General features: G+C 41.1%; 1 protein-coding gene and 1 pseudogene across 1 annotated transcript; one reads left to right on the forward strand and one right to left on the reverse strand.

Annotated features, from left to right (window-relative positions):
- Window positions 1–11,439: 11,439 nt before the first annotated feature.
- On the forward strand, window positions 11,440–12,513 carry LOC139448932 (uncharacterized). The gene is made up of 2 exons (XM_071230444.1): window positions 11,440–12,130; window positions 12,362–12,513. Exons 1-2 carry the CDS (start codon window positions 11,440–11,442, stop codon window positions 12,511–12,513), a joined length of 843 nt encoding a protein of 280 aa, XP_071086545.1.
- Window positions 12,514–14,175: 1,662 nt separating this feature from the next.
- On the reverse strand, window positions 14,176–24,201 carry LOC139448934 (uncharacterized; annotated as a pseudogene).
- Between the last annotated feature and the right edge of the window lie 1,292 nt (window positions 24,202–25,493).

Consider the following 25,493-nt stretch of genomic DNA (forward strand, 5'->3'; position numbering starts at 1 on the left):
ACTGACCGTTCACAGGTTAGATAAACACGCTGTGTTAAGCATAACAATGATTTGTTTCGTACTGATCGTCGACAGGTTAGTTAAACACGCTGTGTTAAACATAACAATGAAAACGTTCCTCCTTGTAATGAGCGCTGTGGGTAATCCACTCAGGAAAGCTTGATGTGACGTACTCTACAGAGCATGAGGAAAATAAACCAAAGATCATCATGGTCACTCTTTTTGTTGTCTATATCAACTGATTAGTGAGTGAGTGAGTGAGTTGGGTATAACGCCGCTTTTAAGGTATTTCAGTGAGGGTGAATCAGTTTGACGTGAGAGGAAAGCCCGAAATGTTGAAACCCACGAATATGGATATGGTGCTGACAAACCTAGAACATCATCAGGGCGAACCGGGATTCGAACCCACAATCACAGGTTTCTGGCGTTTTCAAGGGGCGCAACTCAGTTAACAGTTAATTGCAGCGCCTCAGCAGTTATAGGTAATGACGTAGCGACATATTATATCTGTATTTTGGGAAAACAAAACTTTAAAAGTTCGATTCTGACAATCCTTATGGCCTTATATTTTAGAAACTCCTTCGCGTCGGAAGCTAACTAGGGTCATAGACCTCCTTTAATTCGGAAGCCAACTAAGGACATAGACCTCCTTTACTTAGGAAGCCAACCAGGGACATAGACCTCCTTTACTTCGGAAGCCAACTAGGGACATAGACTCCTTTACCTCGGAAGCCAACCAGGGACATAGACCTCCTTTACCTCGGAAGCCAAATAGGGACATAGACCTCCTTTACTTCGGAAGCCAACCAGGGACATAGACCTCCTTTACCTCGGAAGCCAACCAGGGACATACACTCCTTTACTTCGGAAGCCAACCAGGGACATAGACCTCCTTTACTTCGGAAGCCAACCAGGGACATAGACTCCTTTACCTCGGAAGCCAAATAGGGACATAGACCTCCTTTACTTCGGAAGCCAACCAGGCACATACACTCCTTTACTTCGGAAGCCAACCAGGGACATACACTCCTTTACTTCGGAAGCCAAATAGGGACATAGACCTCCTTTACCTCGGAAGCCAACCAGGCACATACAATCCTTTACCTCGGAAGCCAACCAGGGAATTACACTCCTTTACTTCGGAAGCCAAACAGGGACATAGACCTCCTTTACCTCGGAAGCCAACCAGGGACATAGACCCTGCTTTGCTTCGGAAGCCAACTAGGGACATACACTCCTTTACTTCGGAAGCCAACCAGGGACATACACTCCTTTACTTCGGAAGCCAACCAGGGACATACACTCCTTTACTTCGGAAGCCAAACAGGGACATAGACCTCCTTTACCTCGGAAGCCAAATAGGGACATAGACCTCCTTTACTTCGGAAGCCAACCAGGGACATAGACCTCCTTTACCTCGGAAGCCAACCAGGGACATACACTCCTTTACTTCGGAAGCCAACCAGGGACATAGACCTCCTTTACTTCGGAAGCCAACCAGGGACATAGACTCCTTTACCTCGGAAGCCAACCAGGCACATACACTCCTTTACTTCGGAAGCCAACCAGGGACATACACTCCTTTACTTCGGAAGCCAAATAGGGACATAGACCTCCTTTACCTCGGAAGCCAACCAGGCACATAGGCCCTGCTTTGCTTCGGAAGCCAACTAGGGACATACACTCCTTTACTTCCGAAGCCAACCAGGGACATACACTCCTTTACTTCGGAAGCCAACTAGGGACATACACATATTATCGCATAGATGTCAGGGCGCGCCTTTAGTACTTTGTACATATTGTGAGACAAAGAGTCTGTCGGTTTGTCTCAACCTATCAAATAACCTCGGGCGGAACGGAGGGAGATCCGTGTAGGAACTAGTTTCGAGCAGGTAACTATTATAACGGTAACGCTATTAACTGGAAGTTGAAAAGACCGAGGGCATCTGCAAATGATAATGCCCTGAAAAAAAGTGTCACCGTTATTATAGCTAAAATGGATGGAATTTGTTTTCAAATAACCATAAACAACAATATCGGGTTTGAAACATTTACTGCAATCAACACGATAGTCACTGACCAACTTTTACAAATATGGAGACGTCATTAAACAAACCATGTGAGGCTGTCCGTTTTTTATATGAGTTCACCATCTCCATTTCGACGTGAAAGTAAATAGTTTTTGTGCATCCATTTTCCCTGCCGCTGTGGAATATTGTGCACGAATCGAATAAAAAGAAATACTAGTTAATCAAGATCTACATTGCACCGTCATAAAAAAATCAGGTTAAAAGGTCATCTTTACCTTTCTTCAGTTGTTTATGAAAAAATCGTTTCGGAAGCAAAGCGACTCGATCTACATCTTTAATTAATTTATAGACTTAATTCTAGTAATAAGTGTTTAAAACTTATTTTAAAATGTCATAAAACAACTCACACAATTATTGAAAGGCATTATTTTATAAATTACATATTTTATTTCGTCCGCCCGCTCTCTAGATTAGATGAGGTTTGAGGTGAGAAACACATATAAAAAATATGGATGGCCTTATGCAAATGCACTCGGCATGCATCAACAGGAAATAATTGGTCACTGCCATGGCCATGGGACCCGCAAAGTTTCGAGTGACTTCGGCATCAGGAGGTTTCGGACAAATGTGACTTTGCCAAACCACATTGCTACTGAGAAATGAAACGACAAAAAGCTACTTTCATCACTTGAAAATATTTTTGACCATTACCAGGGTTTTCACGATCATTGTCATCCAGTTTCCAGATGAAGGCAAGACGAACACAACGAAAAAAGAACCACTGGAAATCACTTGTTTGCCTTGTATATTGTGAGAAATGCTATTCATAAACTGCAGACATACCGTACACCAGAGGACTACCATTGGTGCCGTGATACATATTATGGTATTTTTTTTTAAAATAAACACTGCTCTTATTCATCCCGACAAACGTGTTTTGTTCTCGTCCAGCAAATAGCGCATAACTAATTTGTGTGTTTGACTGGAATAAAGACATAAATCGTGGACATTTATCGTTATGAAGATGTGAAGACGACATGACAGGTAACCAAAGACGTACGCGTTTGATGAAAAATCTTGGAATCGTTTGATTAACATTTATAAACCATTAAAACTTACGTCCTTGCTGTCAAACCACCCATGGTTGGGTGTTTACACGTCACACCACCCGTTACGTCACCCGTTTACGCTTTAACCAGTGAAATGTGTGTGTTAGCATGACGTCATATTGACCTGTCATATCACTCGTATAAGCTCCGCCCACTCAGAGTGCGGTATTCCCAAATGCCCCTTTAAGGTAGGCATATGGCACATTTCAAAATTTGACGCATCACTGTCCAAAATTATGTCCGATACAATTCCCTACATTTACTTGTGCCCGTGTTTGTTAAGGTGAGCAGTTGACGTGCCTTTGCATGTGTTGGTGACGGGTGCCACCTGTGAGACAGGAAAAGCTCACCTTTATGCGAGCAGCTGGTGTCAAGATTCAAGAGATTCAAGATTCAAGATGCTTTATTCAGTATTTTGGGCCATGTGGCCTAGAGTACAATTACATTAACAATAATTGCTGCGTCACGTGGTGTCAGGAAAATAAATACAAGTAGACTTATTTCACATTAAATACATGATATAAGTATAAGGCCAAAGCCTTTACAATGTTGACATTTTTGGAGTTGAGTAGATTACATAAACTGTGATTATCATGATGGACATTGGATAACCAAGGCAAATAGTGGTTTCTGACAGAAGAATATTTTGAACTTTTAAAGAAAACATGAAATTCATCCTCTAATTAACACCCCCCCCCCCCCCCCCCCCCTTTACAGTGGGTAGGTACATAGATATAGACTCAATTCTTCATTTGTATGTTTTGACTTTCGTAGCATATTAAATCAAATCACGTGTCATAATATAGGCGGTGTGTCCGACATTCCCTTGGTGTTTAACACTTTGGTGACTCCCACGATCAAGGATATGGTGCTGTCATAGAATATTGTTTTCAACTCTACAATTACAGTCTGAGAACGTGTACGACGTGTGGCTTGCGTGGTTTTATAACTTCTGTATCCGGATGTCAGCAAATTGCAAACACGACAAAAATCTTTGAACAAATGGGACACTGTTTAAAATATGTAAATGTGTCAGACATTGCATATTTGATTACATTGTGCTTAATAACAAGTATGATCACATGAACTATGTACTCAGAACAACAAATAAGCAGTTTTTACCGTTGTATATTTACGGGTATTCTTTCATGATAAATGTTGCTTCCGGGGCGGAATCTGTTGTGCTTACAAACAAATTATCAGGAGTCCTAACCACAATACAACATTAAATTGAAGGCAAATCAAGTTTATTTAGCCACAAGGAAGAACCTGCCTCAAGGCAGTCACGACATAAATTAACAATATAAAATGACTCAGTGAATGTTCCTTCGTTCAAACAGTGAGTGTCTGACTTTCCTTTTGTGAATAAGTACATGCCTAGTCCCACACATTAATAATTGAAATGCACTTAGCCTACATATTACCATCACGTTCAGGACACCTTCATCACGGGGCAGGTTTGATCTATATGAGAAAGATTTGCCTCGGGAAATACACATACATGCTATTAATGTGTCTAACGAGTTAATAGGTGCGTTAGACTTTATAGCTTCTTTTACGTTGATGATTTGTGACAAAGATGATATAGTACGTGATGTAAGTTTATATAATGACGTTATTATTAGTTGATGTTTTGTACTGAACAACATGTTACAAATAAGATCAATTACATATAAAAAACTATGCACCTGTTTCAAATGAAGATATTCCTTTATATTCCCATGACAAATATGATCTAAAGAAAAATACAATCTATATCATATGAACTAAAACATTTATAATGCGGCTCGTTTAAATTTAAAATTTTATGTCTTAAGTTGAAATCGCAATTATGCCTTTACAGCATTAATACTTCTTTTGCAGAGATCATACCGTATAAGAATTAAAAGTTTGCGACAGTTAAATATATTTTTTTAACTTTCGAGATTAATATTAGTTTTTAGATTGTCATTATTATTTTGAAAGCAGTAACCAAAATACTCTCTGAAGACCCTTTCAAACACTTCTTGAGATACAAATGTACGTACATTTTCCTAACATAAAACACTGTTGATATGAAGGGCATAATGTTATACACGTTTTTACCAAACTTACCACAATAAAGGCAGTCACTGACTTTAACCTTTGTACACTAAGCATTGATTGAATTCATTGCTTGTGCCCCTGTGCTACTATTAGTATTATTATATTTTCGTTTATACAAACGCGTGTAATCAACTCATCTTTATTAACTATACGTATTTGTAAATGTGTGCATGTATCATTAAACTAACATGATTAGATTATACTGTTTTAAATATACACACGCGCGCGCACACACACATACACACACAAACACATATACAAACACACACACACACACACACACACACACACACACACACACACTTGAGCAATAGCATGTTACTAAGAAGCCAACAGTTGAAGAGCTGTTGAACCCATACTAGCACCAACGTTATCTGTAGCCTCTATGGGGAATAAATCTCCTAATGTATCGACGTCAGTGTGCCCGCCGCCATCCGGCCATATCATTGATTGACAGCTTCAAGTCATTGACTCCAGGTGTGGTGTGACCTGGTGTTGGGAACAACTCTTGGTCTCTTTACATTTGCACTCAGGATTGGTAAATGTGCTTCATCAATTGTGTTTTACACTTGGTGTTTCGTGGTCTACATTCCTGTGAGGTTATATATAGCGTTTGGTTCGGTACTAAGATTTTTATATGGTTTTTATTCATGTTCAGGGAAAAGAAAGGAACAAATTGCTCAGCCTCAAAGTACGAGTGATACTTTGATTGACATGCTATCATGCTCTTTCAGAGGGTGATTGTTGTTTGCTTCTCAGTCAGAAAACTTACAGCTATCTCGCGGCTACCTGCAGTTGTCAGGGCCAACCGAACTAGTGGTTGATAGTTTGAGCACCTACCCACTCACAACGATGATGAAACAACAGCCAGGTCAAACGCCGATTCCGATTTTTCTCATTCATTACGAATGATGCACACATATTCTACACGCGGCAGTGGCTATTGGTCTTAATATTCTAAACCTATTTGCATATAATATTTTCTCTTATCTATTTGGTATAGGTGAGGTGAAATGGGGTTTAATTAAGATTATTGCACTTATATAGCAACGTGCATGCACGTGTGTGTGTGGCTGCTTGTACTAGTCCAGACTGATGCCGATTTATAGTGCTAGCCCACAGAAATACCATGACGCAGTTTAACATGAATACCCCACTCAGACACAGAATACTGACTCCGAGCCGACCAGTCCTTGTTTTAGCCCTTTAATGCCGAGCGCCAGACAGGGTAACAACAAATACCATCTTTAAACGTCTTTTGGTATGACGCGGTCGGGGATCGAACCCTGGACCTTCCGCTCTCCGGGCGGACGCTCTACCACTAGACCACGGAGGCGGTCCTATTTGATATACGATATATGTAGAACCATGAGAACAGTGGTCTTGCAGACTTATGCCGTATGAACAAGAATACATGTCACGGAACGGGGTGGTAAACCCTTATGCTGTTTTTAGTTTCAAAATAAATCATTATGTTTTGAGTGAGTTAGTGAGTGAGTGAGTTACAAGAGTATTTACTTTATATGAGCATGAAATCAACTCAACAAATGACAGTAAATCAACAAGTAACATATCACAGAAGTACGTTTAAAACAGGTTGGAGAACACTAAAAATGTTTAACTTGTGTCAAACAACGACACAATCAGAACTTAGAGCTACAGATCGCCAGCAATCAAAGTTGAGCCACCATGCGACTGTCACTCTGTAGATAAATGCCGATACATTTGTAAATGAAGTAGCTCTGAACGCCGCATCAGCAATTTGGTACCTATTTAATGTTCTTTAGGGGGCACGGGTGGCCCAGTCGTCTAAGGCGCCGCGATTCGCTGTGCAGAGTTGCGTCCCTTGGGCATGCCAGAAACCTATGATCGTGGGTTCGAATCCCGATTCGCCCCGATTATGTTTCTGGGTTTGTCAGCACCATGCCCGTGCTCGTGGGTTTCACCGAAGTGGTAAACGTCTGAGACCTTCATCACTTAGGGGGCTTTCCTCCCACATTAAGCTGACACGCCGTCATATAACTGGAATACTGTTAAAAGAGGCGTTACACCCAACTCACTCACTCACTAATGTTCTTTAATTATGTTATTTCTTCTAACACCTGTAATCATCGATACAGTATCGAGATGCCCACGCGGGTAACGTGACAGACCAGCCGGTCCATCCTTCTTTTATTGCCGCGGTTGTCATCGCCTGTGGCTGACATTACATATACACACCTCGGGCTAAGCTGGGCCAAGCCGATTAACTGGCTTCTAATCCTATTTTTAACAAGTGACAATTACCAGAAACCTCGTTAATGTAGACTGTGTGATCTATAATCACTCAAATATAGCCATCTTTATCCATCTAAAAGAATGTTTTTAAGTGATGTAACAGGACTGAAACCTGCCTTACCTCCTATTTGTCAGGTGTTGTTTGACAGGTGATTCTTTGTAAGGATATTTGGTACTCGAACTGTATTCTATCGACATAATGTGAGTCAATATAAACCAATAAAAAGCTTTGAAGCTGGGAATCGTAGACGTGAAGCGATCCTACTCACGTCAACATATTGCCACCCTCTCCATCAAGATTCCACTTGGCGTAAAGGGCAAATAGGTGAGGTGAAATTGGGTTTAACGTCGCGTCCAAGATTATTGCACTTATATAGCGACGTGCATGAACGTGTGTGTGTGTGTGGATGCTTGTACTAGACCAGACTGATACCGATTTATAGTGCAAGCCCACAGAGATACCATGCCGCAGTTTAACATGAACACCCAACTCAGACACAGTATACTGACTCCGAGCCGACCAGTCCTTGTTTTAGCCCCTTAATGCCGAGCGTCAAACAGGGTAACAACAAGTACCATCTTTTAACGTCTTTTGGTATGACGCGGCCGGGGATCGAACCCCGGACCTTCCGCTCCCCGGGCTGACGCTCTAGACTAGACCACGGAGGCGGTCTTAAAGGGCAGCTGTGGAAATAATATGAATGGACCCCTGAAAGTCAGTGATGACACCAGGTGTTTGCGAAAAGGGCCCTTGTCCTGCTCTACCGGTAGCACCCGAAATTCATACAATTTGCATAAAAAAGTATTTATTGCCTGACGCAGTAGTACTACTGCCATGCGACGCCAGCCTGTAAACAAACCAGACAATCAAGTGATCGATGAACCAGAAAACACACAAGAGTGTACCATTACTGATTTTGTTAAAACTAATAAAAACGGAATGTTAATTATGAATTACGTCAAGTGCTGAGATTTTGCTGTTTATAAGTAAAGAAAAACTTTGAGAAACATATCCGTTTTGCAATACAGTGGGGCTCAGTTTTGAAGTCTCGGCCCAAGCATTTCATATAGCTGGAATATTGCCGAGTGCGGCGTCACGTAATAAACAGACAAACAAACAAATATTTATCTTAATAGAGCGGACCTTAAAATGGGCGGACGTTCGAGGTTCAAAGACAGTATACATGTACCACTTCAACGTAACAGTACTGATTTTTATCCAGTCAGGACATGCTGAAGCACTTCCCCTTCACCAGCATTATAAGGAGTAAAAAACTGAAAACATACCCATCCCGTCTCTCCTATACCTCCCTCATCTGTAAAAAAAACACTTAAAATGTATACTCTTGTTTGCTTGTTGGTTTTTTTGTTTGTTTGTTATATAATTCCACACTCATCAATATTCCAGCTATGACGACGGTCTGTAAATAATCATAGTGGACCAGACAATCCAGTGATTGACACGCAGGGCATCGGTCTACGATGGATATATTGACATGCATCAACCAAGAGATATGTAATGTAATTTTTGTGGCGGGCAATTTTCTTTTTCAACAGTTACACACACTCAAATGACACAATTTTTCAATATGAGATAAACAGCTCTTTGTACCCAATTTATCCTTACCTATACATTCAGTGTTGTTAAAAGTCTCAAACATACAATAGTTGAAATGAAAAACGCCTATTTCATCAATCAACTTATCAAAAGGGTCTTTATCCTACCTTAATCTTAATAAGGTAAACTATACTTCTGGTAATTAAATCGTACCGTGTATCAACTTTGAGTGAGTGAGTTTCTTTCTAGGATTCGAACCAACGATCATGATATTCTGGTACGCATAAGGCAGGTAACTCGGCACAGCGCATTGCGGCGCCTTGGACGACGCGGCCACCTCGTCCAGACAATGCTCACAAATATACGTTATACCGATTTCGTTAAAATCTTATGAAATCATGTGAAAGAAGAAGTGTTCAAATGTCTGCATCTTTTACACATTATCAAAACTGACCACAAAACTCAGTCGAGTTTGTTTTTCGGACACTGGTCGCCCAGTCGTCCACGGCGCCACAAGTTGCTGTGCAGAGTTGCGTCCCTTAGGCACGACAGAAACCTATGATTGTGGCTACGAATCCTTGTTGGCTCTGATTATAGTTTCTAGGTTTGTCAGGACCATACCCGTGCTCGTGGGTTTCACCGAAGTGGTAAACGTCTGAGACCTGTATCACTTCGGGCTTTCCTCCCACATTAAACTGACATGCCGCGATATAACTGGCATGCTATTAAAACCTCACTCACCCATTCACTCATCGAGTTATTAATGACTTTTGTTTAAATTTCTGTTTATTTCTCTTTACAGATGTCCATTTCTCATCAGTGAATGTTATAAATGTCATTATGTACCAACATGTACTTAGGTAACTACGGGATAATGGATAATCTCTCCCATAATAATTTTGTCAGCCTTGGCGAGGGACGTTCAGCATTTAATTCACAAGGGACAGAAAAAATGCAATACTAAGGTGCGAGTAAGTTATTTTATAATAAGATTTATAATTTTATTATTAGACTCATTAATAGTGTCTAAATATAATAAAACAAAATTGGTGAAATATTACATTTATATCAGGTTCGACATGGGTACAATGCGTAAAGCCCATTTCTGGTGTCCCCCGTAGTGATGTTGCTGGAATATTGCTAAAGTCATACTCACTCACTCATTGTATTTATCTGAAACATAGTTTCGATATCTCACTTAAGTGAAATAAAACCTAATGTCGGAAGATTACAGTCTGCCCCAATGACATTGTGATTTTCAAATTAGGACCATGAAAATCAGTAAGAAAACACAGACAAAACTGAAAATTTGTCAGTTCACGATGAGGAATACGTGCTTTTTCAACAAGAAAACACAACTATTCTCTATGTCCTTAATATGAAGGGCATCACCAAATATTACATTTTCTGTCTAGAAGGTGAAGTGAAATGTGGTTTAACGTCGCGTCTAAGGTTATGCGTGTGTGTGTGCGTGTGTGTGTGTTTGTGTGTCTGCCTGTCTGCTTGTACTAGTCCGGACTGATGCCGATTTATAGTACAGGGTCACTGAGATACCATGCCGCAGTTTAACATGGATACCCCTCTCAGACACAGTATACTGACTCCGAGCCGACCAGTCCTTGTTTTAACCCCTTAATGTCGAGAGTAAAAGGGTAACAACAAGTACCATCTTTTAACGTCTTTTGGTATGACGCGGCCAGAGGATCGAACCCCTGACCTTCCGCCCTCCGACTCCGTACGGACGCTCTCCCACTAGACTCACGGAGGTCTAAACGTTTTTATCTAATCAAGCACAAAATTAGTTTATTGTGCCCTTAAAGTTTATCATTTATTTATTTTTAAACTGAATTGTATCTAGGGATTTGTTATTAAATGTATCAGTTTATTTGATACATCTTTGGAAAATTGTTGAAAATAAAATTTAATCTTGAATTGATTGTTAGCTTCAGAAAGATAAAAGCCTACAAACATGTGCATAAATGTACATATTTTCAGAAACATAATGACATCCAATTATAATCCATATACCTCTCTAATACTACAAGACTAAAGGGACCTACCCTAATTTTCAATTACAAAAATGTCCCTCATGCATCCATATAATGTCTTCCTGATCTGTCTAAACATTATAACGTAAATCAAGAAATCCGATTTTCTACCTTAATTCGCATTACATCAACATAACTACACAGTAATATCTCGAGGCAGTCATCATAATCACATCCCCTATAGCTTCCCACACCTTAATGATAGGCGAGCCGGGCCTGGACCCGAGATTTATTGCCCCCACACCCGCATCTGAGTGAATATAACCTCGGACTGACCACTGGCTGGCCACAACTCGCTAATCTCAAGCAGTCTGCAGTCGTCTTCGGGAGCCATGGCCCATCACTTCATTGTCGCTCTATGTGTGGTGATTGGAATCTCCAGTTCCGTCAATGCTCAGTGGTGGAACATGGGGCAGACTTCCATGAGTAGATTTGGCGGAATGATGGGGAATGTTCAGGACATCAACGAATACCAGACCTGTATCGGCCTCAACAGCGACGGGGATGAAATGAGGGTGACGTTCACGAGTGAGACCAGCAACAATCCCTGGGGAGGCAATTGGGGCTCCCAGTGGGGCAACACGGAAAACGTGCGGTTGTCGGCAGTCATCGCCTCCAGCCAACAGTCGACGCTTCAAGGTCAGTTCCAGCTCGTGGTTACAGAAGGCTCAAGGACCGAGGAAGGATGCTCCAGTCGGGCTCTCGGCGACATCCTGACCGACCGTAGCTGGTGGAGTCGGGCAGCAACATCAAGGGGCGTCATCCAGACCCCCATCCTTATCATGCAGGGGCAGACAGCCACCTACTCCGAGCCAATGACCACGCTCACCTTCCAGGAAATGACCGGTCGTGGCCTGGCGCTCTGTCCGTCCCAACAGATCTCAAGAGGTACCTGTCTGGGTGTCATCCCACTCTGCTGTAAGATTGGGTACGACAGCCAGCCCGCCACCACGCCCTTCACCTCCCAGAACCAGTTCCTTGCCCAGGGAGCACTCGGCGCTCCATCAAATGGAGGAATGAATGGTGGTTTGCAAGGAGTTGGCCCAGCAGCATCTGCAGGAGGGATGAATGGTGGTATCCAAGGATTTGGTCCAGCAGCATCTGCAGGAGGGATGAATGGCGGTATGCAAGGATTTGGTCCAGCAGCATCTGCAGGAGGGATGAATGGCGGTATGCAAGGATTTGGTCCAGCAGCATCTGCAGGAGGGATGAATGGCGGTATGCAAGGATTTGGTCCAGCACCAAATGCAGGAGGGATGAATGGCGGTATGCAAGGCCTTAACCCCCCAATGAATGGTGGTATGTCCCAGGGTCTACCCTCCGGAATGAACAATGGACTCGGCCAAGGGAACAACGCTCAAGGGACCATGGGTGGATCCCAGGGTATGGGTGGTCTTGCGTTCTAGACGCCAGGCTGCCTTTACTCAGTCTTCAAGAATCAAGTTTGTCTTTAAACAGTCTACATCATTATGTCCTTAATTTCCGCCAATAAATATGTTTGTACATGTCCATATAGTAAACCCAAACAAGACTCATTTTCATATAAAAAATTAAAACGTTTTAGAGTGTAAAAAGTACAAGTAACCGACTCTGTATGATTGTATTTATTGTATGATAGATTTGGCGACAAATAATAAATATATGAATTCACATATAATAGTGATGTGTTTTTTTCCTGGTAAAGGAAACAATAATCGTACTGAAGATAATAACACATAATACGAACCATAATGACAATCCATAACACAGTATCATTTTCATGGCCACTAACCATGACGCAGTTTTATTGACAAGGCCACAATGTGGGCTGAAAAGAGATCGACTGAAACAGAAGACCAAACCACTGATTATTTGCAGGGGGCACGGGTGGCCAAGTCATCTAAGGCGCCGCGATTCGCTGTGCAGAGTTGCGTCCCTTGTGCACGGCAGAAACCTATGATTGTGAGTTCGAATCCCGGTTCGCCCCGATTATGTTTCTAGGTTTGTTAGCACCATACCCGTGCTCGTGGGTTTCACCGAAGTGGTAAACGTCTGAGACCTGCATCACTTCGGTCTTTCCTCCCACAATAAGCTGACACGCCGCGATATAACTGTACCAATACTGTTAAAAGCGACGTTAACCCTCATGGTGCCTGACGTCAGTTAGCCTGCAAACCGCTGTGCCGCACTGTGCTGACGTCGCGGTTACAAAAACGTAAACATTGTATCAAAAGTGTTGCAACGTCTTTATTTCTTCACACAGTGTAACCAAATAATATAACATGCAACTCGCGTTGATTGTCTTTTTACAACAGTATCTAAAGTCACCAAATCCAAAAGATCTGTGCACTGCCCAGCCATCGATAAAAGTGCTGGTATTATAAGTTTCCCACTTTTCCACATTAATCGTAATATGGACGCACCCGAATACGGCAAGCAAAGTCAAGTAAGCGCGCTTGTTTGAAATCTAAATGACCAATAATTCATATCATTGGCAAGTACATGTCCTAACAGTGATAGACATATGATATTTATGTTGAAGTACACATTCACTGCAAATTTTCCGTGAGTTATATTTGCCGATAAAAAATCCCGATGAAATTGTGCGTGTTTTTGACGTCAAAACAAAATTGACGGAAGTGGTCGTGATTAATTCATACGCAGACTGTTTCAAAGATTATGTCACAAAACGAATGACAGTTTGGAATGTATATCTTGAAGAAATCCCGTTTACGTCCATGTATGTTTCAATGACCGTGCTCTTTTATTAGTGATAAAAACAACTTCGGGGTAATTGACATCGTACCTTTTCAAAGGACAAAATGTGAAAGATCGCTAAACAGCCCTAACAATACTCAAATTGACATCGCTCTCGCCTTTAGAGTGAAAGTGACATCTACTGTTTAATGACTATTTATGTATTCATAAATTCAAATGAGGATGCTGCCTCGAAAACGTCAGTTTTGTCCATTTACCTGCTGCCTTTCGATCTCAACTCACTTGAAGGACGCATCTGTCTTGCACTATTTTATTACTGTTGCTACTTCTCACTCTTCAGACTCATGATATGGCTGGTTCTAACTGGTGTTCTATGTTATCACATCAGATGTGTTACCATCAAATGTAAACTGGAAGAGATTTCCTCCAAAACCGTCATCAGCTGTGATGTTATTGAAGAACTACGACACACATATGAACAGGCAATTGACTACATGAGAGAGCTGGACACGTTTCGGTCATGGCGGGCGTTGATCATGCTAGCATCCGTTCTGTTCACTGACTGCTTTGCTATATACTGCATTAAGGTTTGGACCGCCGGGAAAGAGGAGTTCATTGCCTTCGTGGCAATTGTTTGCTTTTCCAATGTTGCTCTTCTAGCAGTCATTGCCTTATCAGAGAAAGTTCATAGTATGATAAGTATATCATGAAATATTGGTTTAAGCCTGAATTGAATTATTTAGCCGGCATATTAATGATGTTACAAATATAATTTATGTTCTCTTGTTCTCTTTTCAGTGAGTATTATTACTGCAAATGTTTTTGTATCAATAAATGTATTTGGAAATCATGAAATATTTAACTTCATTACCCACTAGGTGAAGATACAGGTGGTAAGATATTAAATCCGTACGTCACACGTGAGTCGTACAAGGTTGACCTTGTTTTATTCGTTTTGATTGGATTACCAATATAATCGAGCTATATCCATTTACATTGTACATGATACGACTACCGATTAATAGATCGAGGGTCCCCGTGAGCGTGACGCACCCGACCACTTTCGCAACTTTCAATTTGATTTAAGGTAAAAGGAAAAGCGTGGTGAAATGAAGTCAGTTTAAACTATATGAACTGTCCTCTTGACTTACTTAGGATGATCCGATTGTACCATCAGTGTCCCCTTCGAAAGCAAAATTTCGGGTCGACCAGATCACTCAAAGTGAACATTCCCGATACAAATCATTCAAAAACTCCGTAGAAGTGTGCCTGATTTCTGATTAGGTGGCCTAAAATATCCCAGATGTGAACAATTACATTCCCTATTTCTAGCGTAAAAAGCAGTGAACAGATCACGGTTGTCTTTTCTTATTCCGGTAGACCTTGCCCTTCATTCGAAGCTATCACTGACATCCAAGCAGACTTGAGTTTGTTGATTTTCACGTCTTTAGTATAGGGTGGTACAGTTAACATGAATGTCTTTGGCGAACACTCTGGTTTCCCTCTTCCAATGGTATGGACATGATATAAATTCAGCTGATAGATTAAGGAAACCGGGCCATTGTGAATGCACAGACGGGACCCCGGCAGTGCGAGTGACCGACTAACTGTTTGTCCGATATTCAAAGCGCGGCGGTAATGTGACTTTTCAAATTTTCTGCATACTAACACCATGGCGCTTGAATTGCCATAAGTTGAAGAAATTCTTCCAAAAGGATCTTAAGCGTCGGTGCTGTTATGTTTGCACAACACAACTGCAGGCGCATGTTGTTAATACGTGTGCATAGAAATGTCAACCATGCCCATATTTGGGCATATATTAAAATTCATGCGCAAACAGATTTTGAAAACTGTTTCAGTTTGGTCTGTCAACGAACGAAAGTTGTTATGTATTTACACTTAAATATATATTTAACGTGGGTAATAAATAAAACTCGTGAACCTTCTATGGTATCTGACCTCTTTCGCTTGGTCAGATACCATAGAAAGTCCGATCGTTTCGTGAAAATGGTATCTAACGAGAATGAGTGTAGTATTCTCTATGTACTTACTCAAAGTCATTATTGACGGGTGACCGTATGCAGGGTGTCAAACATGAACGTATGCCAACAAGCGTCAATAGGTCGGAGTGTGCTGACAATGTGGTTAAGAGTTAAAGAACATGTTGTTTATGCCAGTGTTGCACTGACTGGATGGGTTTATTTATATGAAACTGGAAACATGGACAAGGACAATTAGAAACAATGAAATGTACAAGATTGAAGGTGATGGGAAAAGCTACACACAACACACAACACACGCCTGAACGCAACCAGTGTCTCATCCCATGCACGTGCAGTACATGACACGTGACAGTCAATGTGGGAAATACAATGGCTCATTCCAGATGCAAATGAACGTCACTCTTGGACGTTGAAAATGCGACGTTTTGTATTACTTTTATCCCTCACCATCACCTAGGCCACCCACTTGTATAACACATGTACTCAACAGTTGTCTGACTCTCAAATATCACTGGTTTCGATTAGACGACAGCAGACTTATTATTACACGCTTTTGACAAAGTTAATCGACAGGGTTGTCAACGAAATGTACGAACAACACAGTGAATAGAAGCGTGCAGCTCCCAAGTGTTTAAATGCGAATTCCCAGTTCACCACAGTTGGGGTACATAGATATATGGATTATTTGTTGAAGCAAATGTTTGTCCTTAAACGTGTAATGGACCTCACGTGGGTGGAATATTGACAATTCTGTTCACGTTCATCACTACAATAGGTCAGTTTACATTAGGTGGATGCTGCACAAAGGCAGTACTAGGTATCTGACGTGCTGCGATTACCCACTGTTTTAACTTATGTACACAAACTTTGATTTCTCGTGTTTAGTGAATGCATTTCTTTTAACATTGTCAAAAATCTAATCCTTGTGGTAATTCGCCATCGTGGGTTATTGTATTATCTATGTACATATACTGTATGCATCAGGGGCGGTCGGGTAGCCTAGTGGTTAAAGCGTTCGTTCGTCACGCCAAAGACCCGGGTTCGATTCCCGACATGGGCACAATGTGTGAAGCCCATTTCTGGTGTCCCCCGCCGTGATATTGCTGGAATATTGCTAAAAGCGGCGTAAAATCATACTCACTCACTCACTGTATGCTTCACACACACTGTTGTCCATATGTGTGTATTAATGTCTACTTGTAAATATCTATCTTATATTCTGCGTGTAAAATTAAATGTTTTACTATGTCTAAAATTAGTCTGTCATAATTCAACAAGAAGGGCATGTATATATTGATATAATGTTTTGCATCGTTTGTAATATCGTAGAGACTTATCCAGCTGTCTGTCTATCTAAGGGGTGGTCGTGTAGCGTAGTGGTTAAAGCGTTCGCTCGTCACGCCGAAGACTTGGGTTCGATTCCCAACATGGGTACAATGTGTGAAGCCCATTTCTGGTGTCCCCGCCGTGATATTGCTGGAATATTGCTAAAAGCGGAGTAAAACTCTACTCACTCACTCTCTCCACATAAACCGCCTGATATATAGTCGTGTCAGGGGAACATTGTGGGTAGAGATCCACTCACACAGATGACCAGGAATCTGTCACAGTGTCTGTTAAGGCGGAGTCCATAAATCTATGTCTAGCCTCCCTGGTGAGGTAAGGAGGGGAGCCCATCCTCTCTATCTCCAGGCTTCAAATTATCTGCCCTTGATTTCGCTTTACCGGACCAATCAGAATGCGAGTTACAAACTAGCCTCAATGTCGGGTTTGTGATATCGACAGTATGGCGGCCACTCCTATTGATTACGAAGAGTTCAACACTGAAAAACTGATTGACACTCATAAGAAATCCCTATAAAATATTTTTGATGAAAGGGATGTCTTTATGTCCATTAAAAATTGCGGTGGCAAGTCCTCTCTCTTCTATTTCCTTTCCTCATCTCGACATTTGATTGGTCGCTAAAATGTTAATGAAAATCTAGGGTAATTTGAGATCACAAGAACCACGGGGATGGATCCAGGACCGGAGTTAGTGTAGGTTTACCGGAATGCGAGCCCTGGAGATATAGAGGATAGAGTGAGTGAGTATGGTTTTACGCCGCTTTTAGCAATATTCTAGCAATATCACGGCGGGGGACACCAGAAATGGGCTTCACACATTGTACCCATGTCGGGAATCGAACCCGGGTCTTCGGCGTGACGAGCGAACGCTTTAACCACTAGGCTACCCGACCACCCCTATAGAGGATAGACGAACCCGGAGTAACATTTATCTTTGATGTGCTGGTTCTGTGATTCAGTTTAATGGCCCATACACGCACTGGAATAATTTGTTCTGGGACAGCAGGCGGGTGGAGTTTGTCTTTTGTTTTCCTAATTCATTGCCTTTTCACACGGCTATATTGCTACTAACATATATTATGCTATTGCTGATCGTAAGTGTATGTATCATAAAGTTTTATTCTTGTGACCATTAAATTATACATAAAATGTATAGGGTAACGTGGATGTAAAGCAGTCATATGTCGGTCACCCTCGATCATGTACGGTAACATCACCATTCTGTTATGATGAATGCCCTGGCCCATTCGCCATCATTGCTTCTTTAAGAGCCTGATTCGAATCTAAAATTAGCCGTCCAATCAAATTACACTCAGGGGCGAGAGAGAAAAGTTGTGGTGGCAAAAGGGTATAATCGTAATAGAATGGCGATATAATACACTGGGTACTCCAGGATGTTTTATAATTAGGTTTTATATCTCGCTTTTCATTAGAAAACTTTGGGATGACAGGCTGTTAATTAATGGTAATAAATTAAGGACAAATCAAATCTTATTTGAATGTTTCGCATTAGTTTTGTAATATATTCGACAGATCGCAAAGCATCATTCTGGCAAACTTCACATGTGGCACACTACCTCTTGAAATTGAACTCGGTCGTTGAAATTGTCAACTCCTCTCATGACATGTCATGACAGATTAACTTTACCATTGTGAAAGAATCGGGTGATCCTTAACTTCTTTTGAGTAGTATATATACCGCTGGACACTTGAATAAGACATGTTTCTCCATCTTCATTATACAATTGTTACTAAAATTCCTGGATAACATAAATTCATGAATCCACGAAATTAGGACGTCCTCTCGACAATTATTTTTCAACTTAGTAAATACCTTATTTTGTCGTAAGTAAACGTCTTTGGTCACGTAGACTCTGTCGTCTGGTCGCTTCGACTTCCGTAAACACCGATTGCAATGAAAGTGAGTAAACAGTTGACGCTCTGTCAAAAATTGAAATAATGGAAACCTTTTCGGACCATCTCTTCATATTAGGCTTGAACACTTTCAGTGATATAAAACAAGTCTCACCAAAATATTTCCTACGTACGGACCTCCTTCCTGGTCTAGTGGGTTGAACGTCCCCCAGGAGAGCGGAGGGTCGGTGGTTCGATCCCCTGGGCGCGTCATACCAAAAGACGTTAGAACATGGTACTTGTTTTTACCCGACTTGGGTACCCTATATCTTACACTGTGTCTATAGGGTAGGGTATTCAAACTCCGGTACGGTTGTTTGTTTGTTGTTTACCGCCGTACTCCGCAATATTCCAGCAATATGACGGCAGTCTGTAAATTACAGAATTGGGATACCAAGTCAGCGAGCCTGACCACCCGTTGCCTGTTACAAAAAGCATGGGTTACTGAGGACCAATTGTAACCCGGATATTCACTGGACCTTCGACATGGTATATCAGTGTGCTAGCACTATAAGTTCGGACAAGTGCTAGCAGCCACACACACACGTGCAATCACGTCGCTATGTCAGTGCAATTATTAAGAACGTGACGTTAACCGGTTAAAACGCATAGATCCCAAAAAGGGGAAATTGTTCGGATTACAATATTGCAGTTACTCTGAAATCTAAACAGTTCTTAAAGGGGCGACAAGAAATAACTATATGTTCCCATAGATGAAACATAAAAGCATACGTATTAATACGTAAATCGAAACATGAATGCATACGTACATGTACTGATACGAAAGTTGCGAGACAGTGGACACGATACCATTTTACATGCGCTTGAATCACAATTCGAGATATCGAGGTGGAATTGTCGGTGTTTTCGGATAAACATAGAAAAAGGCTCTAAAAATACATACTTTTGATAGAAGCGAGCGACAAAATTTTAATAGAAAAAAATCCCAAGTGAGATGGGAGATTCGGGACCTCATTTAGACTATATGCATACACTGCATTTTTAACAACAAGTGATTAACATGCAAGAATATGTTTAAGTAAGACAAATGTGAACATCTATTGCAATTTTCATTTGATTGTAATGATCTCTCTTCAACCAATGTTGGTTAATGTAAAATGTAACGAAACCTTGTATGTTTAGACCTGGTCTCATCTATCATCACTAAACAAATGTAAGCCACATATTAAAAACAATATAAGTAGCCGATCGTTAGTTCCGGTGTAGAAGAATCCACTCATTGCCAGATCCAGGGGGGGGGGGGGGGGTGTTGTTTCATATGTATGGGCCATCGAATACATGTATCCAACCGCTCTTGCATATACAGGAAACTACGGTTATAACGAACTCAAAGGGACTACTAGTTTTAGTTCGTTATAACCGTAGTTCGTTATTAAGTACATATACAGCATGACTACAGCAAGTAGTCGGGGCCAAAAAGTAAGTTCGTTATATCCGTCAGTTCGTTATAAGCGTGTTCGTTATAAGCGTAGTTTACTGTACTTCATATTTGTCTGGCAGGTATATCCAACGAGTCAGTGTCGAAATATATATTGCAGTCGCAGGCATGAGTCGTAATTGGTATCCGTATTAGACATCCTTTCAGCGCTGCAGTCACACTTGGTATAAAGATTTAAGCCAAGGCGAGGCAATAGAATACGTCAGCTACGTTTTATCCAATCAGCGAACAGCTAACCTGCAGAGGGGTCACTTTAGGTGGACCCTTGGAGCAGTTAGTCATTAATACCACTCAGGGATTAGTTTCGAACGACTACAGCTATCTAGCGGTCAACAAGTCGGACATGTTATCTTAACACTGGTGTGAAATACTCAGTAAGGCGTTGAAATAAAACAAACATGCTCTTTCAAGGGAGCATAATCCGCATCGAGGGTCCGTCCCAGTATCTTATCGTTATCGGATTAAGATACCCGGAGTACATCCACGCTTTCGAACTTTTAATTCTTAAGTTCCTATTCTACTCAGAAACCCACATCGGGTCCTTCCCAACTTGCTTATATTAATTTAAGATACACAAATCACATGCACGCTTTTAAACAAAAGTCTTGCTATCTAAAGACGAGTTATACTCATGGTATATTGACCGTAGAAGCCGTCTATATCAAAGCACACGGACAGGCACAAAAGATTATAAAATTAATCCGCTAATCAGCTGATCAACAACCGCGATAACATACAACACGCTATACAGTGGCGAATTCTTATCAACACTTTATGGGGACTTTGAAGAAGCCAATGTGTGTGAATAACGCATTTAAATAAAGCGTATAGCTGCATAAATAGGTACAACCCAATTCTACAGACATTCATGCATCATATATGAGTAAGAACATCGTGAATACTCGGACAACTTTGCAAAGAACGGCCATTAAGGAAAAGGTGCTATCTGTTCGGACTTCATCAATAGGTAAGTACTGTTTCCGTTGTATATGACATTGTCCTTTTTTCTGTGTCATTTGTTCATTATTATCAAAATAACAAATAATAAAATAAGTTCAACGTTTTTTTCCAATACCAAGATGATACAATAGCATAATTCATTGTCCAATCGTCATGAAAACGTATTCATACTGTTATGTCTACATCTATAATACAAATAATGCAGAAAAGAGAATCCGCACGTGGTGCCGGTGGAACACTGGAATCGCCTATTCGAAAACCTATACATGTACATTATTAGCCCTTATTCACCTTGTTAAGAACCATGTCTTTCTTCACAAATTCGTTGATATCAGATGGATATAACATAGCTATATCAGTATAACGTTCCTGAATGAATCTTGTGCTAGTTATTCTTGACAACATGCTAGAGTCAGTGGCCGCGCTAAGGGTTCAGAAAAGAATATCTCAATTCCAACCTTTCGACTGTGACTATGGCCTTCGTCGGCTCCCAAATCGTGAGAGAAGTCGATAACATATAGCGCAAATCCGCCTTTACACTGTTCTGGTGTTATGATGTGTCCTGCATTTCGCCATAACCCACCCGAGTAACGGAATAGTTCCATGTAGGTTTCGTAAAGTCTACTGCTACCAGCGCCGTAGGTCACCTGTAGTGTTTTACCATGAACATGCTGGCTTTTAGTTTCACTTTCAAGGAAGGCAGATTAAAATTGTCAAAATTATGCGGGTTTTTGCTAGTAGTACAGGCGAATACGCTGTTTTCTAAGAGTCAAATCGCCATTCGCTTCGGCAAATCACCAGCTACCGAATGCTCGCTGTGGTAATCTCTAACACCGGCTGATGTGTCGTGCGCTGTTGTCTTAACGCGGCTAATCGGGTATTTAACGGTAGTGCCTTTCTGTAGTGTCTTTATATGTAATTCGCGAATTTCTGGTGATATTTCAACGTGTCTGACGTAAATTTCGGCCCGTGATATTTCTCCTCTATAGGCTCGACCATCCTCCGGGTGCATTAACCAAAACGCATTCGAACTCCTCACAACCTCTACTTTTATGGGGACAACATCTATCAAATATCTTGGTTGTAAAAATATATCGCAGTGGAGCCGTCCTACTAATTCCAATTCATTTGTAGGTACTGTTAGATGCCATCGTTCTATCATGCCAGAGTTCCATCTCTCCTGTGTCATGTTCACATCGTTCATTTTATTAGCTGTGTCGGTATACCACCCTTCGCATTTCATGAAACTGCCCATTGATTCTTTATTGTAAGATAGTAAGTTTTCAATGTAGGATCTCTACGGGTACGGTGTTCCTAATGACGGTGTTATTTCAACTTGGTTTTGACCCATGTGAACTCTTACTCCGCGGAATAAACTGTGTACAATATTGTTCACAGGCCCGACGCATTCTGGGGGTGATGCGTTATTGGGCTCTTTTGTGTGTATCCGATGCGTCAGCCTCAGTTTAAAGGTCACTCTGAAATAACATTGCGCTAAATCTATGTAACTGTTAACAGGGTTTTGTATATCGAATCGGATGGGGCCATCACCTACAACGGTTGTGGTAGGACTGTATCGTACCCACTGACTGTCTGTCATGGACGTGACGACTCCCGGAACAGAAAATAAATCTAATTCCGACTTGGTACATTCGTAGGCCTCTGAACGAATCTTAGTCGCTTTCTCTTGGTCTTTCGTTTTCTCTTTAATGGAGTAGGTTGTATTGCTCTCTCGGCAGTTTGAACACTTTCTGATAAATTCCTCTCCTCGCCTTTTTAAACTTCTTTGTGGGCCTCCGCTTCTACCACATAATGCCCGAAATATATAGCGTATCTTGCGCAAACATTCTATATTTGATCGTACAGGGGCTGATGCTCGCTGAAAACCTATACTATGACATCTGGTTTATAGCTTAAAGCAAAATCTCCATCAAAACTTTGCAATCAGTTACATACAAAGGTGGTTTTGGCCGCGCCACTACATCCACTAACGAGCAGATGAAATGTTAGTTTGAACATAATAGTATCCCAGGACACAAGCGTATGACCAGCCATGTCAAGTACCTAATCTTTAATACTAAACGCTAGTCATATATACACCTTTATAGAAATATGAATAATAAAACAACGTGACAAGGAGTAAAATAAAATACGTTATGCACAAGTACAGGTATAGGGTCCCATGCGGACATGCTGTTTAGGTTACATTCTGGATAAATAAAATAACCAAACTGGTTCATGTGATCCTTCTGCATGTAGCAGGGCACAACGTTCAAAAGTTCAGACACAAAGTCCGGCATCATGATAAAGCAGTTTAACGGCTACTTCATCTGATCCACATCCAACTTGATTCTCGGGCGCTTGTAAGGTTTGACGACGTTTTACTTTCCACACCAATACCATTTGCGTATGTCCAGTCCAGGGTATGTATTATCCATTTCTGCAAACATATTTCCTCCTAGATGGCATTTCAATAGTCCACCGCTTTCCATTGTTTCTTCAATTCTAGTTTTGTTTGACACAAACTCCATCCTGCGCTGTAACGTTAATGTCATCCCTCTTTTCATAGGAAACCATCTTCCTCTTTCTTGCTTATATTCTCTGATGTGTAATTTCATCTTTCCAATGCAGAACTTTGCCACCACAAAGACGTTGTTTCCAAGAGCCAGTTGACATCGTTGATCATCCTCTGAAAACACTGCAGAACTGTCTGACATTTTCAAGCTGATAATAAGGTACATTATACAGCTTTACTTATACCCCTTGTATGAGTTGTAGACATGTCCTGACACGCGGATCTTGCTGAGTCATGCAAGCATGGTAAAAGATAACATACAGCTACCTGTAGATATCCCTGCTCCGTGCCATTGTGATAAGACGATCATCAATACTTATAACCCACCCTACTTATCAGCTGAGATAGGAACATCTGGGATACCTAGCCTATGTCGCAAGGATAAGCTGCTTAGCAAACATACACGTTGATCTCAAACTACAACTTACCTGGTCCTGGACTCATTGGAAATAGAAACGTACTGTTCAATGCATTTTGCTTTCCATGCTGATTGTTACGCCCTTGTATAATAATAATAATAATAATAATAATAAAAAAAAATGATAAAGAGTATTATGTTATTATGTTTTGGCTTCTACACATCACATACAAAGTATGTATACACACTACCAGTGGATCGTTATCAGCCCTTCTAGTCTTAAAGAATTACATACATTCATCACATGTTGTTGTAACATAGAAGGTCACGTGATATTGTAGGCATATAAATATATATTAACCATGTTTTGCGACAACATTCTAACGCTAAATTTTGAGAGTATTGATGTGTTATAACAATTATCTCTTCAGCTTGAAGACATCATGGCATCGACCCATCACGATGGAGATTCCCAACTTCTAGTTCATCATCTTGAGGAAGTAGAACAGCAACTCGAACAGGAAGAAGATGAACTTTTGGTCAATCATTCAGTAGAGGCTGAAGAAGAGTTATCCATGGTGCAACATTTGGATCAAGTAGAGCAGGAAGTTAAAGACGATATGTCTCTACTTGAACATTTGGAAGAAATCGAGGAGGACCTGGCACTAATCCATCATATGGATAATGTAGACCGACAGCCCGAACAGCAAGGAGGGGGAGCTGTTCCACCTTATTTTTTAAGGCGTGTGACCAGGCAAAGGGCTCGACGATTTAGAGCCAATGCCGTAAATTTTAATGTGCAATTTAACCCTGCCTGGTTGCAACAACAGAGACTCGAGGATTTACCACAGGCACTTCGGGAGCAGTTTGATAACATCATTCAAGAACTAAGGCTCGATGTCTCAATGGGCAAGGTAACGACAGAATAGGTCTTGTCTTACACCATCCAGGATTAAATGTGCCCATTCGTATACCATTACGTCGTTTTGGCAATTTGCGTGGAGAAAATATTATGGCTATTGTTGAAAAGGTTCTTCAAAGCAATGACAATGCCAGGATTGATTCAGCCATGGACA

This window comes from Haliotis cracherodii, unplaced genomic scaffold (assembly GCF_022045235.1).
Source record: "Haliotis cracherodii isolate W230 unplaced genomic scaffold, xgHalCrac1.p SCAF_7, whole genome shotgun sequence".
Classification (NCBI taxonomy): Eukaryota; Metazoa; Mollusca; class Gastropoda; order Lepetellida; family Haliotidae; genus Haliotis; species Haliotis cracherodii.

Excerpts from the sequence above, each read along its gene's own strand:
- LOC139448932 (XM_071230444.1), top strand. The coding sequence starts at position 11,440 with ATGGCCCATCACTTCATTGTCGCTCTATGTGTGGTGATTGGAATCTCC. Across the intron at positions 12,131-12,361 it reads ATCAAATGGAGGAATGAATG|GGATGAATGGCGGTATGCAA; the intron begins GTGGTTTGCAAG and ends CAAATGCAGGAG.